General features: G+C 34.4%; 2 protein-coding genes across 2 annotated transcripts; both read left to right on the plus strand.

Annotated features, from left to right (window-relative positions):
- The first annotated feature begins 5,905 nt into the window (after positions 1-5,905).
- On the plus strand, positions 5,906-9,715 carry LOC133717908 (calcineurin B-like protein 4). Its single transcript, XM_062144662.1, has 9 exons — positions 5,906-6,122; positions 7,048-7,155; positions 7,748-7,830; positions 7,941-8,000; positions 8,188-8,296; positions 8,477-8,529; positions 8,719-8,799; positions 8,885-9,000; positions 9,134-9,715. Exons 2-9 carry the CDS (start codon positions 7,080-7,082, stop codon positions 9,195-9,197), a joined length of 642 nt encoding a protein of 213 aa, XP_062000646.1. The 5' UTR covers positions 5,906-6,122; positions 7,048-7,079; the 3' UTR covers positions 9,198-9,715.
- Positions 9,716-12,853: 3,138 nt separating this feature from the next.
- On the plus strand, positions 12,854-16,785 carry LOC133714838 (uncharacterized). The gene is made up of 7 exons (XM_062141096.1): positions 12,854-13,015; positions 13,116-13,182; positions 13,350-13,817; positions 13,908-14,102; positions 14,412-14,441; positions 14,530-15,639; positions 16,025-16,785. The coding sequence occupies exons 3-7, from the start codon at positions 13,386-13,388 to the stop codon at positions 16,574-16,576; spliced, it is 2,319 nt and encodes a 772-aa protein (XP_061997080.1). The 5' UTR covers positions 12,854-13,015; positions 13,116-13,182; positions 13,350-13,385; the 3' UTR covers positions 16,577-16,785.
- The last annotated feature ends 296 nt before the right edge of the window (positions 16,786-17,081 follow it).

The following is a 17,081-nucleotide window of genomic DNA, read 5'->3' on the forward strand; positions in this document are numbered from 1 at the left end:
CTTGTTCCTTAGAGCATCTCCAACAGTGTTTGTTATAAACATAGCTAAAAATTGCTAAAAGTTAAATATAGCTATCCAATTTGAGAGTTGTCCTCCAGCAAGGATAGTTATTCTTGAGTTAATTTAAATTTTGAAACGTTGAGGATGTTACGTGAAGTTATTTTCTCTCTCCTCTCTAGCTATATTTAGCTAGAGTTTTTAGCTAAAGTTAAATTTAGCTTTTAAATAGGTATTCTACAGGAGATAAAACTTATCCCAAAATTTGTTAAATTTCAAATTTTTTTTAAAATAGGTATTCTGTTGGAGATGCCCTTATTCTCGAAAACGATCGGCTCTCAAGCTCTCTCGCTGTGGCAAAGCAGTCGGAAAATTTAGGGTTATTTCCTTCCCTTGTTTTAATTCTAAAACATGTCAATGTTAACATGTGTTTAAAGGAAACTTACTGTTTCCAACCGTTGTAATGAAGTTTATCGATGATCAAGATGAAATGTACGTTTTCTTCCATGTAAAGTTTCTCTAGGGCGTCCAGCTGATACTATACTATAATATTTTGTCTCTTAATGAGGAGCTTTAGTTCTCTATACTCCTCATATAGGAAAGATTTAAAATCTTTGATGGAGATGGAATGGACTAATATTATTAATTTTAAGAGTAAGTTGAGAGTAGTGTCAACTGCAAAAGACACAAAATCATGCTCTACGGCTCTAGTGATAAACTCCAAACAACTGCATAACACAACGCCCTACTACCCATTTTTTAAATTAATTTCATATCATATTTTAACGTCACAACTATTTCGTTCATATATACAATCAGGGCCATTAATCCTTGGCCAAGGCAACTAAGGCAGTTGTCTTGGGTTCTAGGAGAGCTCGGATTTTTCCAATTCAGCATATAAATGTAAGATTAGAATGGACATTATCATTTAGTTCAATCAAGCAATCAACAACTTGTCAATCTATTTTCAGAATAAGCAATGGAAATTTTGTGACTTAATTGCAGATTGCTTATTCATTGTGTGTCAAAATGGATAATGCAAGAAATCAGATAAAAACTTGGAAACCAAACCAAGTGATAATGCTGTACAACTAAAATTATGTGATTCAACATTGAATGGTTTCCTTTATGGGAGGGAGCCAAACCTCAAATGAATCATATATAAACTAGGTCCCTGCACTCTCACTATCATCATCAACACACATACTTGTCCCATAGAGAGTTTTGGTTAGTGAGCAGTGCAGAAGACTTGAGTTTGGGATCAATGGCCTCATCAGGTTTGTTGATTCTCTAAGGAACTCCTAATATGCTTATATACATGTTCTTGTGTGATATTTCATGATATGATCTTCTTTTGTATTTATGATCCTTTGTGTGTTAATTTACTTATCAGTATTTTATAAGTTAACAATAAATATATAGTTAAACAACACTCCTGCAACCCCCCCTTTAAAAAAAAAAAAAAAACAGAGAAGAAAGCTAATGAAAAGGAACTTGACAATATGAATAGTCTTCCTAAGCTTTGCAAACCTATGCCGCAAGTATTTCATCTATGCTACTTTAATCTTTGCCTAATATGATGTTAATAACAGATTTGCTCACCTAATGGATAGTTTTAAGGGACTATAAATGACACATGCATCTCAACCACATGTATTAAATATAAAAGTAAAAATTATAACAACTTAAAACTGTACATTTATTTTATGCTGTTAGATTTACTTATCACTCACAGACTCACAGTTCCTTAAAAACTGCCTCTTAGATGAGCAGACCTTCTGTTAATAAAACCATCCTCTGATTCTCTCTTCATACATCATACTCTCAAATTACACTCTTTATTAAGTTTCAAAGGCTTATTCAAAATTCGCCAAACGCCTCTTTTTAAATCGGAACAGCCCCGCATACAATTAATTAAAGAATACTAGTTAAATGTACATGTGCATATATTAACACTACGTGCTAATCGAAACAACTGGAATATTGGTGAGGCCGAAAGAGACTGAACAAATAAATTTGATCAATGAAGTTGACTAAGAATGTGGGGATCGAATGAGGGACCCCTCATCGTTCACAACTTCACATCAGCTTAATCATAATTTTTATATACTAAGTGATGAATCATTAACAATAATGCCATGCATGATTTACGTACAGCTCTCGTGTGGACCGTGAATTAACAATAATCATTGACAATATGTGTGTGAATGCGCCCTTAATTATTCTTTTTTTATTTTATTTTGAGTTTTTCTATTGGAACCTCCAAATTTACTCACTTGAGCTCTATGCTTTTTACACCTCTTATCAAATTTTCAAATACTAAATTTACTCACTGAACCTCACTAAACTTCCTTAAATAACCTCACTCATATAATTTGCAAACAAATTGTTATCTTTAAAATAAAAAATTTAGTCATTTCAATGATTTAATCACTCTATAAATCTTAACTAAATATACATTTCTTAATCAAACTTGAGTTTTAAAAATTAATGTCTAATCAATAAGAAAATGCCATGAACTATTTTTTTTTTTTTTTCTCTTTTAGCTGTGCAAAAAAAAAAATCATTTGTTTTTAGTCTAAAAAAAAAATCACTTGTTTTTTAATGTTTATTTTTTTTTCTGTATTTTTGGTACCACATGATTAATTATTTAAATATTTTTAGTTTTTTTTTAAATGCTAGTTTTTTTTTTTTTCAAATATAATGGATTGACTTAGATTTAGGTCATAAATCATAAGAGGATTTATTTTGTTTTCCCTCACCAATATGCGTTCAACATATATATATCATACATTTTTATGTCACATGATCTTAATCATATTTTTAATTTTTATTAAATATATATGAATGCTTTAATGAGTATGTAGTGAAATTGGAAAATGAAAATAGATAAGGAAAATAATAAGAAATAGAATCTAATATTATTGAATTGGAAAGTCTATAAAAAATAAATATAATATTTTTTGCTATAATTATTGTCCTTTTTTATAGTAGGTTATATATGTCATTTAATAATTCATAATAGAGTGAGGTCAAGTGAGCAGATTTGGAGGTCCCAATAGAAACTCTCTTTTATTTTTTCTAACTAGTTGGTGACATTAATTGAGGCATCTTTGAGAAATTGTGCACTAAATAATTTGGTGTAATAATGCGATTGAGATTGAGAAATTAGCTAACTGAGAGCACTCTTATATATATGAGGCAGGTTAATTACAAAGCTATATTACGCTTAATTATGAAGCTATTGGAATATTCTTGAACCTAATTCCCAATATTGTATAGCCAATATTGAAAGAGTGAGACGTTAAAAGAGTGATTTGTGGTGGCATGCAATCGAGCAATTTTTAAAAATAAAAATAAAGTATTATTTGTCAGAAAGTTCATACGACACAGACTTAGATAACATTATATATCTAGATCACAAATGGCATTTTTAAAGATAAAATAAAAATAAAACATTATTCGTTAGAAATTTCATACAACACAAATTTAGATAACACTATTAAAAAACAACAACGACAGAACATAAGAAGATTATAACAAACTTCAAGTTGTGGATTTCCTTTAGACACGATCTTGCACTGAAAATGGAATTTGCTCTGAGCTAAAGTATTTGATCACAAATAATTAAAGTTAGTCTACGTCTTCCATCCAATGGTGCTTCGTTTATAACTTGATATTTCTAGATGCATAACACTTTAGTGTTTAGTAGAACTCCGAAAGAGACTAGGTTGGCGTCTTGGCGAGGTTCATGGAGTTTTGGAATTATATAGAAACACGTGGGGCTACGCGGTCGTGCCTACAGAGACACACGAAGAGTGACTCAGAGTATCCAGCTACCCCATCCACCATGCTCCACGTGGATCTATAATTATCCTTTTTTATTTTCCAAACCCGATTCGATATTCATTAAATACAGTAATTTTCTTCTTTTTGTAGGTGGAGATCCAGAAACCGATTGTGGATTACTTGGTTGTTAATTATATGATTAACAAAAATAAAATCTCTATTTTAACGGAAAATTTGACATAGATATTAAAGTAATGTTTGATGAAGTACAAGTAAAGGCGAATCATCAGTTTGATAAGTTTACAAATTTGAAGTCTTAGAGTATGTGATGGAGCACCTTTCAAACTTCCAAGTACCATTGTTTTTTTCTTTCTTTTTTGTACTCTATAACTTACATCTCCAAATATTTTTGTACCGTGAATGACGATTCAAATTCTTAAGTCCATACATTATAATATCTCTTATAGCTCACCATTTAATTAAACTAGTATAAATGTGATTTTGAGATTACTTGGGTACGTATTAAAGAATAACAAGCAACAATTAACTAATTTGTGAGCTATTATTAAGAAGATAAAAGAGTTAACAGTGACATATTAGTGAGTTGTGATATATTGATTATTTGAAATATTCGACACTACGTGTTGAGCTCAAACACTACGATTGCATGTTAGCAATATGGGATATGGTGGTGCTACGGCAGAAGATTAGCATCAAACAGTTAGAGCACGGCTGGAAATGAAACCCCAGCTCCTTTCATTTTTTATGGAAAGGAGTGATGTTTGTTTAAAGATGGGTAATGTCATGCCGGATGTTACAATCAAAACAGCTTGCATTTGGTTAGCATATATAATTATGAACATTCTGGATTCATGTTATACACGTTGTTTATGTTTTCGGGTGGCCACAAAGTTCTTCTTTGTTGATTTTTGCCAGTAATATATATTATTTGCTAGTGGAAAATGCCATTTTTATAGGTCAATAATTCTCAACAAAGTCGCCCAACTAGAAAATCTGGCTTTGTACATGCATGACGTAGAACAAATAGTATATCACTTTTTATAAAGGGGAACTCCACTCTTTTAATAAAAAGAAATAAATTTTGACAAGAATAAAAGGAGAAAGTTTAGTGTATATACATAGAATGTTCAAAATGTATGAAAGTTAGGAAATTTGTTTATCTTTACCGAACTTTCATATATTCGATCGCTTTTATTCTCTCTCTCTAATTTATCTCGTTTTCTTTTATTTAGTTAGAGGTTGATCTATCTCCTCCGATGATTGATTATCTAAGCTCTCCTCTATTCATGCTTTTGCATCGGCGGAAGGCTGCCTTTGGATTAGTGTAATATTATTGTGGATAAAGCTTGTGATAGAACCATATTCGATGGAATATTCAGTGGAAGTGGGTTTATCGGCCCTTTACTAGATGTTGTTTAAAGGTGAACCATGTTTATGATCTAAAATAAGCATCAGCGTTAGAAAAAACCTTAGACATACTTATTTATTATGAACCGTGATTTTGCTCCACTTTAATTCAAATCTCACTCGTCTACACTAATTTAAGTGTGTCATTAGACTAATCATTTTTTCGTCTCCACGGAGATGTGCGTAAATTGTTTAATTTTTTTCTTAATATATTTTATCAAATATCAAGAGCTTAGCTAACGGGCAACTCATCCCTCTAACACAAATAACTTTGAATGACCTTTTCTTTTCCTTCTTTTCGGAACATAAGATGTTTGTCGTCATTTCTCCAAAATTGAAATATGAAAAAAGTTAAAAAGAAATAAAATAAAAGCAAGTAATTTTTTCTTTTTGGTACTATTATTAAAATCAGAAAGAGTCCGGCCAGAGCCGACACAAAGGGCTGGGCTAAAGCTGAAAACTATCCAAAAGCGCAGCCGCACGGACACATGGTGGGGCAGACCAATTACTGTCCAGCAGGAAGGTGTTTTGGGTATTGCACTTTAGAGAGCAGGGACAGTTTCGGAAAAGAGAAAAAATTTATTTTCTTCTGATTGGGTGGCCCTAAAACCACGTGGCGGGAAAACCCCACCTAATTTTCCATTATATAAGGCAAAGCAGAGAAGGGAGCAGCCCCAGTTGCCTTTTAAGAATTTAAAGCGAACGTTAAGAGCTAAAGAACCTCTTCTTTGAAATTTAAGAGAGAGACAGACGTGTCCAACCCCATATTAAAGGAATCTGAGAAAACAATAGTTTTTTCACTATCAAAGAAAAAGATTTGGACTAGAAACAAAGAGAAAGGGATCATCCTTTTGCAGTAATTATATCCACCCATCTTGGGATTCTGACACCACAGCTCTCTTTCAAAGGTCCAGCTCTCATCTTTCTTCAGTGAAGATTTTGGGTTGTGTTTTATGTTCTTGAATCAAAGATTATGTTTTTTTGGTTTCTTTTTCTTTGGAAAGGTTCGATCTTTGAGGCATTTGTGTTGTTTCTGGAACTGGGTTTGGCTCGGTTTTAGCTTTTGTTTCACAATTACATTGGTTTCGTTTTTATTCCGCAGAAAGTTTATGAAAATTTGAAGACCATGTTTTTGGCTTTCTATGTTATTTGTGTTATGGATTCGTTCAGTTTTCTGCATTTTCTGATTTTCTGTGTGTTCATTTAATGGAATCAACTTCAAAACCATTTTTTTTTTTATCAACTTCAAAACCATATGTTGCTCTATATGAATTCACCTTTTTATTGTTTAGTAAGTGATCAAGTTTATGGCTTTGAATATGGTTAATTATTTAAGGTTTGCTTCCCAGAATATGGTTTTTTAAGGTCTGTGGTCCCAAACAATATGGTTTTTTAAGTCTGTCATTTTATACATTCATATATGTGCGTTTGTGTTTGTATTGATAGCTTTGAGTTGCTTGAATATGACTATATGAGTTTACATAATTTGGAAATTAATAGGGGAGGTGAGATCAGCTAACATAAGGTTATTGGTATAGGGTGTTTCAATAATATATGAAAATCATTGGATTGTTGGAAGATTACGAAATTTCCACAACAGCTTTGTATTTACTCCTTTAAATATCAAAGACTTGTTTGGTCCCACAATTAATTGAAAAACAGAAAAAAGAAAGACGATCTGCACTACAAATAAGTTGCTTGATGGGTGTTACAGAAATTGTGCTGCCTTCTGTGTCTGATAGAATATTCGTACCTGAATGCCCTTCTTTCTTTGATTGTGCTTCTACAAATGGAGACCTAAGGCACTCACAATTGGTCTTACTGATTTTTCAGTATTTCTGTGAGTGAATTATGTTGGTGTGTTAATGGGCTGCTATTGTTCAAAGCCAGAAAAAACTCCGGGCTATGAGAACCCTACAGTTCTTGCTGCTGAAACACCTTGTAAGCATGCTTTATCATCCTTGTACTGCAACCTGCTCATCTCCACCATAATCATATTTGTCATGAAATGGCTTAGGAAGCCATAACTAGTCTTAGCATTTCTTTTCCTTCTTCATCTGCCATTTTGTCGTAATGAATTGATAATCTGCGATCAACTCGGAGATCATTGTGGTAAACTAAACCAGTACATGCCAAGGCATCTGGATATGTAACTTATAATTCTCAGTCTAGCTATCATGCATAAATGTACTGTAAAATTAAACATGTTGTATTATGGTCATAACTGTTAACTTTGGGGGTAAATTCAGATAAGAAGAACATGGCAAATAAGTTTAATGAGAAGCATGTCATAAGACTCATATAGGAGCATCATTAGTTAAGATAGAAGTCATAGAACTGAGGTCCTGGCTCTTTATAGCTGGATATTGCTTATCCAGTTCCTATCCATGTTGCATACTGCGAAGACATTAAATGGACCACACCTCCTGACTCCTGATTAGTTATCACGGTATTAGTTCCTGATTACTTATCATGGTATTAGTTTAGCCAAAATGGAAATATGACAATTTGAATTGTTTTTTCTTTGTTGCAGTTACAGTAAGTGAAGTAGAAGCCTTGTATGAGCTTTTTAAGAAATTGAGCAGTTCTATATATGATGATGGGCTTATCCACAAGGTAGGTTTGCTAAAATGTGAAGTAATTTCAACCTCATATTTATCTCCATTCTGTTCTGAAATTTTGGTTTTTTATGTACTGATATTGCATTTGTCCATCTTTTTGAACAGGAAGAATTTCAACTAGCGCTCTTCAGGAACCAGAATAAGAGGAATCTTTTTGCAGACAGGGTATGTAATGTCCACTCCTACTATGTTTTTAAACTGCATTATCAGTAATATGTTTCAGGGAGTTTGATGATGAGGCAAATAAGAGGGAGAGTTATATTCTACTTGTGGACTTGTGTATATTAGATAATAAATAAACACTACTAGCTATAGCTGTCTACATAAGTTAATCTTTAGGTGTTGCATGTAGATTTTCGACTTATTTGATATCAAGCGCAATGGGGTTATTGAGTTTGGAGAATTTGTTCGATCATTGGGTGTCTTTCACCCCAATGCACCTGTAGAAGACAAAATTGCATGTAAGTTTACTTTTTTCTTACAATGGGGTAATGATACACATGTTTTTCCAGTTTTAGTTTCCTCTCTATGTCAAACTGCAATGTCTTTTGTTGGAAAGTGGAAAGAATAAACTCTGAAAGTTGAGACTTTCCTACTAAATCTAATATTATCTGCTAATTTATGGCTGGAATCCTTTACAGTTGCGTTTAGACTGTATGATCTGAGACAAACAGGGTTCATTGAACGAGAGGAGGTCAGTTTTCTTTAAGCTTCTTTCTTTTTGTTCCTTCTCTTACATTTTGGTTTCTCTTATGACAGTCATTCCTCTAAATTGTTGAATGCTTTTACATTCATTCTATGAAATTAAGCAACCATAAGTATGGCGTCAAAATCAGTTGCATGATTCTTCTTTCACAACTTATGGTAGTAATTTCTTTGACAGTTGAAGGAGATGGTGCTGGCACTTTTGCATGAATCAGATCTGTTACTTTCAAATGATGTCGTTGAAGCCATTGTGGATAAGGTGCAAATTTATACATACAGTGACCCCAACTCTTCATGCTGGTTAAGATGAATATTCTAAAGTTTTTCCGTCTCTTTTTTTCCAGACGTTTAAAGATGCAGATAAGAAAGGTGATGGAAGGATTGATCAGCAAGAGTGGAAGGAATTTGTTTTGAAGCATCCAACTTTGATCCTAAAGAATATGACTCTACCGTATCTAAAGTAAGCAATTTATTCTAAATGAAGTTGTCAAGCATTAGATGCAAAACTTCGATTTGTCTTCTTTTTATCTTCTATGTAAGCAGTTAATGGTAATGTTTCTGCTCCACAATTTTAATGTTCTTCTGTGTTTCAGGGACATAACACTAGCTTTCCCTAGCTTTGTAATGAGTTCTGAAGTTGAAGATTCAGATATGTGAGAGGATTCCATGTCATTAACAATTTCACGTGCCAAGATGGTGATTGAAATGAATGACGACATTCCAGTGAAGCTACTTACATTAACAATGATATCTTTAGTTTATGAAGAACCCATGAAGCGCAGCTCAGAGATAAGTCACTCATCATCCACAAGTTGCGTTCCTGAGTCTATCTTCAAAATCCCAACTGGTTCTTGAAATCCACTGTAGGCATGGATAAGTGTATATAGCGTCCAACATATGTGCAGCTGGGGGTAAAATTATATATGCAAGTCAATCTCTGTTTTGCCTCATACAATGGGGTTTTGTAACACCAGTAGTCCTGTGATAAGAGTTGAGTTTATATCTGTAAGTCAATCCTTTGACACAGACACAAATTGTTTTGACTATGTCCATGTTTTCTTCTTCCAAGATAAGGAATGCTAGAAGATTGCATGTCTGGTAGCAATGTCATACCTTTGAAATTGTTATTATACAAAACCATCTACCAAGGAGATAAGAACTGAGATAAGGCAGGAGTCCTTATCTATGCATAAAGAAACGACAAGCGTGACTCGTGGTCCACCATTGTACAGATATTGTTCCAACTTAATCATCCGATAGGTGATGGGTTTTGTCCACCGTTGTACAGATATTGTCCCAACTTAATCACCCGATAGATGATGAGTTTTAATCGCAAAAAGTCTCTGTACAATTGGTTAAGAGCTACCCACACTTATAAGTTATATTTTATTTTGCCACTTTTCCAATGTGAGGACACAAATTGTTTTGACTATGTCCATGTTTTCTTCTTCCAAGATAAGGAATGCTAGAAGATTGTCCGGTAGCAATGTCATACCTTTGAAATTGTTATTATACAAAACCATCTACCAAGGAGATAAGAACTGAGATAAGGCAGGAGTCCTTATCTATGCATAAAGAAACGACAAGCGTGACTCGTGGTCAACCATTGTACAGATATTGTTCCAACTTAATCACCCGATAGGTGATGGGTTTTGTCCACCGTTGTACAGATATTGTCCCAACTTAATCACCCGATAGATGATGGGTTTTAATCACAAAAAGTATCTGTACAATTGGTTAAGAGCTACCCACACTTATAAGTTATATTTTATTTTGCCACTTTTCCAATGTGAGGGATCTTTCCTCTTTAACACGCCCCCTCACGTGAAATTAGTTAACAATCCAATTCTCACATTGGAAATTAGGACACAAATCTCATATCGGAGACTTGGCCAATATAATAATCCAAGGCCCACATCGGACACTTGATAACAATCTAATCGGAATTTTCTGATGACAATATAAGAAACCCAAATTTAGGTCCATGATAATTGGAGACGCAATTGGAGAGGGACCCGCTCTGATACCATGTTAAATAGCGACAAGCGTGGCCCGTGGTCCACTATTATACCAATATTGTCCTAATTTAACCACCTAATAGGTGTTGAGTTTTAATCACAAAATGCCTTGGTACAATTAGGTATGAGCCATCCCCTCATAAATTATATTTTCTTTTGTCACTTTTTCAATGTAGTATTTTTCCTTTCTAACAGAATAGCCCAGCAAAAGGGTAGGTTACCTCCTCAAAAGGGGTCAGTTAGCATGGGAGGCCACTGAATCAAGGCAAACCATAACACCCACAATCTGATCCACAATGGGCTTTTATTGGGCATGGTCCCCTCATCTTTTGTGATGATGGAAAAGTAAAAGTCGATGTGTTTCATGCTCTGCTTGTTATAAGACTTATAACCAAAAAGAAAGGACACCACATGATTAAATTGTCATGTTACTAAATATGGTTTCTGTCACAGTGTTGGGTCTCTAATCCACTTTTCCAACCAAATTTGTCATTTGGATTTCAAGCAATAGTGCAATCCACTTTTATTGTCTAAGTGAGATAAAAAGTAATGAATCGTCGGTGATTCATACAAAACATAATATTTTCTGTGTACTTTATGAAAATTAAATAATTGTATAATTTGTAATGATAGTCAATCTTTATCTAACATGCTTACACGCATGGGAATAAATAGTTTCAGAATACATTGTCACTTTTTTTTGGGGAAATTACTGGTCCCCCCTTTAACTTTTTAGGATTCGACAGTTCAGTCCCTGCTATTCCAATTTTAATAGATAACTCCCCACACATTCAAATTTCACACAATTTGGTCCAAAATGACCATTTTACCCCTCATTTCTTCTTTTTTATATATCTAATATATACACACACACACATATATACATATACATATATACATACATACATACATACATATATATATATATACACACACACATATACATTATATATATACACACACATATGTATAAAATTATACATATATTTATATATCTACATATACATATACATACATACATATATATATATATATATATATATATATATATAGATATATACACACACATTAGATATATAAAAGTTGTGAATTTTTTTTATAATATGAAACATAAACATAGTATATAGACTTACCAAATACATAAACACATTAGATATATATATATATATATCTACATATACATATATATATATATATGTATATATCTGCATATGTATATGTACACACACACATATATACATATAAATATATATAAAAAGAGAGAGAGAAGAATAAAAATATACACACATATACATACATATATACTCACACACACACACACACACACACATATATATGTGTGTGTGTGTGTGTGTGTATTTTATTCTTCTCTCTCTCTCTTTATATATATATATATATATATATATAAAGAGAGAGAAGAATAAAAAATATATATATATACACACACACACACATATATACATATGTATAAAAGAGAGAGAGAGAAGAATAAAAAAAACAAAAAAAAAAAAGTGAGGGGTAAAATGGTAATTTTGGATCAAATTGTGTGAAATTTGAATGTTTGGGGAGTTATCTGTTAAAATTGAAATAACAGGGACTGAACTGTCGACGCACCAAAAGTTAAAGGGGGGACCAGTAATTTTCCTTTTTTTTTTTTCCTCATTACACAAACATCAAGATAATCTGATAATGATCAAGCGAGTAGACTTAATTGTTGCTAAACCAAAAAGAAAAGACACCACATGATTGAGTCATGTTACTACTTATGGTTATGTCACAGAGTGTAGTTGTTGCTAGACCAAGAAGAAAAGACACCACATGATCATGTTAATAAGTATATGTCACAAAAGTGTTGTGTGTTTAATCTTACTTTTCTAACCAATTTGTCACTTAGGGTTCAAGGAACAGTGCAATCCACTTCTAATTCTCTAAGTAAGATAAAAGGTAATGAACCGTCGATGATTCAGGTAACACACGTTATTATTTATCTACTTTATAAAAATTAAACAACAGTACGATTTACAATATGAACTAATGTGTACCTAACACGCATGCGGATAAACAGTTTCAAAATACACGTCGTCACTTTCTTTCTATCACCTAACGTTAAAATCATGATCACGTCTTAGTTGTATTATTCGAACTTTAATTATTGAAAAAAAAATTGTTTTTCTCGACGTGATTGAAAAAAAATAAATAAATTAGGAAACAAAAAAAAGCCACGGCGCGTTTACCACACGCGATTAGATCTGTTCCTAATTATTACGATTTGTTTTATAAAAAAAAGAAGAAGATGATGATGACGATTAGTAGAAGCCAACAAACAAAACAGATAGAAGAAGAAGAAGAAGAGATAGTCAAAATCAAAAATTAAGCGAGATTTTGATTCACACTGATTCTGAAGAATCCGATTCCTCTCTGAGCTTTCATGGCCGATCATTTTCACCTCTTTTCCAGGTTCACCTCCCAAACCGACTCCACTCATCTTTTTCCTTCTCTTGTACGTTTCTTGATTGCGATTGATTTGATGTAATTTTTGTTCTGGTTTTTGTTGCAGTTCGTGTGATTGGATCCAGTGGATTATACTCTGGTAAAAGATCGAAAAAGGATTGATTTCTCGCCTGGTAATGCTTTTCAATTTCGACTCACTCGGATTCATATGTTTTTTCTATGACCTACTCGTATAGGTTAGGGATTCAGTTGTTTGTTGAATTTTTCGCAATCACGAAACCGGTTATATGTGTTGTTAATCGAGTGTTTGTTTGTTTTCGGCTGGGTTGGATTGGTGTAGTGTGAATTGTTCAAAGCAATTGGAGTTTTATTTGTAATGCAATCAGCTGATGAGAACAATAAGAAGAAGAAATTGAAGTTAAGTTGCGAAATGCCGGTCACGGATTCTAATTTTTCACAGAGACTGGATGACTGTATTGTGTTTCCTATTGAGGAGATTGTGCAGCAGCCTCTGCCTGGATGTGTTGCTCCTGCATCGATTAGTTTTAGTGGTGATGATAGCATTGTGACGTATCTGTTTAGTCCTGATCAGAGTTTGAATAGGAAGGTGTTTAAATTTGACCTCAAGAGTTGTGTGGAAGAGCTGTGTTTCAGTCCTCCGGATGGGGGACTTGATGAGAGCAATATATCGGCGGAGGAGAAGTTGAGGAGGGAGAGGTTGAGGGAGCGGGGGTTGGGAGTGACAAGGTATGAGTGGGTGAAGACAAGCTCGGTTAAGAAAGCAATCATGGTGCCATTGCCAGCTGGGGTTTGTAACTCAATCCCTTAGAATGATTGAATGTTTTTTTGTTTGCACATACATGAACTTGAAATGATATGGTGTTCTCTTTATGGACAGATTTATTTCCAGGATCTTTCCTGTTCAGAACCGGAGCTCAAGATTCCAAGCACACCGTCTTCACCAATTATTGATCCCCATCTGTCCCCAGATGGTACAATGCTTGGTTATGTAAAAGACAGCGAGTTGCATGTTCTATATTTGTTGTACAATGAATCAAAACAGCTTACATCTGGTGCTAGAGGAGATGTTTTGGTAAGTCTTCTTTAATAGTTAGTTAGTAACTGTAGGTCTGTATTAATTGAGTCATTGGGATTATCAGTATTCGTTACACGTTAGATTTTCTATAAACATATTGTTTTATCTCTATCATGATTGTATGTAACGGCTCCATCTATCCTAACCAAATAATTTATGCTAAAGATGTGCTAGTGGTCTGCTTTGAAAAGTAATATGTCTATCCATTTGATTTTAAAAGCTCAACCTTATGTAGATTAAGATAGTTGAATTTCTGTTGTTTTTGTAACTCTTGTTAATATGGCTCTGGTGTTTTCTGTATTGCAGACTCATGGCCTTGCTGAATATATAGCGCAGGTGAGAAACTCATCAAATGATACTACATTTATTTTTCAGGGGATTCAGTTAAATTATTCTTACATTTACAGCATTTTACTGATTGCAGGAAGAAATGGACCGCAAGAATGGATACTGGTGGTCTCTAGACAGCAAATTCATTGCATTCACAGAAGTTGATTCCTCTGAGATTCCTCTCTTCAGAATCATGCATCAAGGTAAAAGTTCTGTTGGTTTAGAAGCTCAAGAAGATCACCCTTATCCCTTTGCGGGAGCTTCAAATGTCAAAGTTCGCCTTGGAGTAGTTTCCTCTGCTGGAGGTCCTGTTACTTGGATGGAGCTTCTCTGTGGGGGTACAGATCAACCAGACAATGAGGAGGAATATCTGGCAAGAGTAAATTGGATGCATGGAAATGTTCTAATAGCTCAGGTTTTGAACAGGTCGCACAGCAGACTAAAGATCCTTAAGTTTGACATTAAAAATGGGAAGAGAAAGGTTTTATTGGTAGAAGAACAACGCACATGGATCAACTTACATGACTGTTTTACACCTCTAGACAAAGGACTAACCAAATTTTCTGGGGGATTTATCTGGGCAAGTGAGAAATCAGGATTCAAACATCTTTACCTGCATGATGCCAATGGGACATGCTTAGGTCCTATCACTGAAGGAGAATGGATGGTCGAGCAAATTGCTGGTGTAAATGAAGCTGCTGGTCTTGTTTATTTCACTGGAACTTTGGATGGGCCTTTAGAATCACACCTTTATTGTACTAAACTATTCACAGATGGAAGCCAAACCTTGGAAGCTCCAGTGAAGTTGACTCGCAACAAGGGGAGGCATGTCGTCGTGCTTGATCATCATATGAGGAATTTTGTAGATATCCATGACTCCCTAGATTTTCCTCCCAAGGTTTTACTCTGCTCCTTGCACAATGGAAGCATCATTATGCCTCTATATGAGCAGCCATTCACAATTCCAAGATTCAAAAGGCTTCAACTTGAGCCACCAGAGTTGGTTCATTTACAGGCTAATGATGGGTCAACGTTGTATGGGGCTCTATACAAGCCTGATGCAGCAAAATTTGGACCTCCACCTTATAAAACGATGATCTACGTGTATGGTGGACCATGCGTCCAGCTTGTTTCTGATTCTTGGATAAGTACAGTTGACATGAGAGCACAGTTTCTAAGAAGCAAAGGCATCTTAGTATGGAAGGTCAGTTTTGTTTCATGCACATTCCATGGGTTTTCTATGTTTTTCCCAGTTCTTAGTCTAATACTTTTATAATGTACTAGTAGTCTCAGAATAGAACTTATAATTGCATATGAAGAAAATCCCCCTCTTTTAAAATCCAAGCACTTGCATGTTTTATAAAGGATTTGGAAGTTGAAATGTACGCTAATGTTGTAAGGACAGGTTGATAGCTTGAAAGGGGTTTAAAATATGATGAAAATAGTTATCTGAACTTCAGTGTAATCTCTTAACTTTGAAGAGGGAGATTTTGGAAAACAATTTGCATTGGGAGCCAATTGGGGAAATCCTATTCTGGAATATTAGGTATAGATTTAAGGCAATGTTTTGACTGTTTCCTTGCTTACAGTTGGATAACAGAGGAACTGCTCGACGCGGACTGAAGTTTGAAGGCTCTTTAAAACACAATGCTGGTCGTGTTGATGCTGACGATCAACTGACTGGGGCCCAGTGGCTTATAGACAAAGGGCTTGCAGAAGCAGGTCACATTGGATTGTATGGTTGGAGCTATGGTGGGTATCTTTCAGCGATGACTTTGGCCAGGTATCCTGATGTGTTCCGATGTGCAGTGTCCGGTGCCCCCGTTACAGCGTGGGATGGGTATGACACATTCTATACTGAGAAATATATGGGACTTCCTTCTGAGAATGAAAAGAGTTACGAGTATAGCTCATTGATGCACCATGTGCACAAGATGAAAGGAAAATTGTTACTCGTGCACGGAATGATTGATGAAAATGTGCATTTCAGACACACTGCCAGGCTTATCAATGCACTTATTGCAGCTAGGAAGACTTACGAACTGTTAATTTTCCCGGATGAACGGCACATGCCACGTCGGCTTAGTGATCGGGTTTATATGGAAGAAAGAATTTGGGAATTCATAGAAAGAAACTTGTGAAAGCTGAAAACCATGTGCTTATTATACCTTTGTTGTTGTAATCTTCTCTTCTTGTTGGGGCCTTGGCGGACACCAGTGGCTAGAGAAATTTGTTCATTTCTTTCAGTTCTCTCGTTTTTCAGTTCGAATTAAAATCTTACTTCTGTTGTTCAAATTTAAGTTACTGTACAAAGATAATAAGAGCTCATGGTTTATTCTTCCTCGTAGAATTCAGTGGATGTCTAGTTAGAACAAAGGTTGATTAATCTGGAAGAGTCCTGGTTACTCCAATTGTGTTTCTTTTGTGTCTGTAAGTGGGTAAAGGGCCTGAAAACTATTGGGTTTATTCTCATTTCTTCAGCTGGTTTTTGGGACATAGCTAAATGTGGCAACGTCCTATTGGCTTGTTTGATGTGTTGTGCACGTTGTCATGTTCCCAATCCGAATTTTCTAAAAAAAAAAATATATATATATTTTATATAATTAAGCCAATTCCCGAGGAAATAGTTAAAATTTTAAACTATAT

Source organism: Rosa rugosa, chromosome 6, assembly GCF_958449725.1.
Source record: "Rosa rugosa chromosome 6, drRosRugo1.1, whole genome shotgun sequence".
In the NCBI taxonomy this organism is placed as follows: domain Eukaryota; kingdom Viridiplantae; phylum Streptophyta; class Magnoliopsida; order Rosales; family Rosaceae; genus Rosa; species Rosa rugosa.

Coding starts and splice junctions, on each gene's coding strand:
- LOC133717908 (XM_062144662.1), top strand. CDS start 7,080: ATGGGCTGCTATTGTTCAAAGCCAGAAAAAACTCCGGGCTATGAGAAC. Junction 7,156..7,747: donor TCTTGCTGCTGAAACACCTT/GTAAGCATGCTT, acceptor TCTTTGTTGCAG/TTACAGTAAGTGAAGTAGAA. Junction 8,297..8,476: donor TGTAGAAGACAAAATTGCAT/GTAAGTTTACTT, acceptor AATCCTTTACAG/TTGCGTTTAGACTGTATGAT.
- LOC133714838 (XM_062141096.1), top strand. CDS start 13,386: ATGCAATCAGCTGATGAGAACAATAAGAAGAAGAAATTGAAGTTAAGT. Junction 14,103..14,411: donor GTGCTAGAGGAGATGTTTTG/GTAAGTCTTCTT, acceptor TCTGTATTGCAG/ACTCATGGCCTTGCTGAATA. Junction 15,640..16,024: donor AAGGCATCTTAGTATGGAAG/GTCAGTTTTGTT, acceptor CCTTGCTTACAG/TTGGATAACAGAGGAACTGC.